General features: G+C 31.3%; 1 protein-coding gene across 1 annotated transcript in view; it reads right to left on the bottom strand.

Annotated features, from left to right (window-relative positions):
- LOC116849892 (serine protease gd-like) overlaps positions 1-1,443 on the bottom strand; it is a 183,610-nt gene extending 182,167 nt beyond the window's left edge. Inside the window, exon 1 of the mRNA XM_032827519.1 lies at positions 994-1,443. Coding sequence (XP_032683410.1) covers positions 994-1,173 — 180 coding nt within the window. The 5' untranslated portion in view covers positions 1,174-1,443. The remainder of the gene's footprint in view (positions 1-993) is intronic.
- Positions 1,444-1,707: the final 264 nt, after the last annotated feature.

Genomic DNA, 1,707 nt, shown 5'->3' on the forward strand with positions numbered 1-1,707 from the left:
AAAGTGATTATTGCCCAAAAAGTAAAAAAAGACAAAGAAAACAGCGAAAACTGAAGGACATTACTTAAAGGGATGTAAGTATTTAACGACTTCAGATATAATTATAAATTCACTTTTTCAGCTCAAGTACACTATTTATCTTTCTCAAGGATTTTACGTTTTAAAAATTATAAATTTTTATTTATTTAGGTTTCAAGTTTCAAAATTTTTTCCAAATTTATGCGTTAGCGTAATGCAGGCATTCACAAAATGACAGTCTCAACCCTGTTAAATGCAGAGAGCGTTAACGTTCGCCTCCTTATACTAGACAGTCAACTGCAGCCTCGCGCTCTTGTCCGCGGCGCTCGAGTCAGCAGATAAACTCTAATTTTCATGAATTTAACATTCTAGGCCCATTTTCGGAACTATATGTTCTTATAGGAAAAAATCTCAGCTTTCATTTAAAAAAATAAAAAATAAAAAAAATCGTGTCTTTCTTCCAAAAAAAGTCATTTTTATTTTTAACTTTGAGTTTTTTGAATCAAAATTTTTTTTTTTTTAAATGCATTTTACCAATCGAAAGGGCATAAAAAAACATATCGAAACTGATATTCATAAATTTTTTTTATTCATTTAATTATCTGAAAAAAATTGTTTAATGAAACGGGCCCCCAAAACTTTCACCCCCTCCCCCTCCTCAAATATTGGAGCAAATGGAAAAATTTTTCTACCAAATATTACCACCTAATAGGGCTACAAATGCCCCGAGTTTAAATATAATTGGAGAAAAAATTTTTTTTAGCTTGATCACTTCATATGAAATCCATATGTAAAGTTAAAGGTAAAGTTTAGGTAAAGAGGTGTTATTAGGTATTGAGAAAGTAAAGGTGTTATTAAGTAAATTAAGTAAATATTAAAGATATTATTGAGAATAATAAACGTTATTAATTACAGGAATATAACACACACACACATGTTTACCGTGGGTAGTGCAACGGCAATGCTTAAACCTACTCTCAAGTTGAGTTCGACATTTCTTGGCGGAGACGGAATTTGGATTTGTCCCATTACTTCGTTTGTTGAAGGATTAATTATATATGTAAAGTATTGAGGGCATGGAGTTTGCTCGGACGCTTCCACCAAAATGTGAAACAGCTGTAGCAATGTCATCAGAAAAGAAACCTTGATCATCATGAAACTCTGTTAAAAAGGTAAAATTCATGCTTGAATAATGTACATGATTTGCATACGTATTTGCATATGTGTATTCTCAGTTTCCCACATTGATAGTTTTAAAGCATTTTTTATATCGCTTTAGTAAAAATCAATTAACAGTTAATATCTTTAACCATATGTCTTTCTTGTCTGCTTTCTTTTGAATCCTACTGAACTTGTTTTGTATTTATAAAATAATAAAACTGTATAAAAACCATAATAGTCCTATAAAATAGTTTATTTATAAAATAACATATTTAAAAATATTAGTGTTATAGTATAACTATTTTAATAACGATGTCGAAATATCTTCAATGACGTTTTGATCATTTCCTCAACAAGACGAAAGTGCACGCGCTGCAAAAAAAGCACCGCATTGCCCTAAAAAGAAAGCGGAAGTGCACACGCTGCAGAAAAACATCGCAATGCACATTCTGGACTGTGCAATCAGGTTATTCCCCCTAACATTTCGGATAATATAAAAGAATAGAACCAGCTACCTGAAAGGGCTTG

Source organism: Odontomachus brunneus, unplaced genomic scaffold, assembly GCF_010583005.1.
Source record: "Odontomachus brunneus isolate Ranch 3 - 2012 unplaced genomic scaffold, Obru_v1 Obru_scaffold_127, whole genome shotgun sequence".
Lineage (NCBI taxonomy): Eukaryota > Metazoa > Arthropoda > Insecta > Hymenoptera > Formicidae > Odontomachus > Odontomachus brunneus.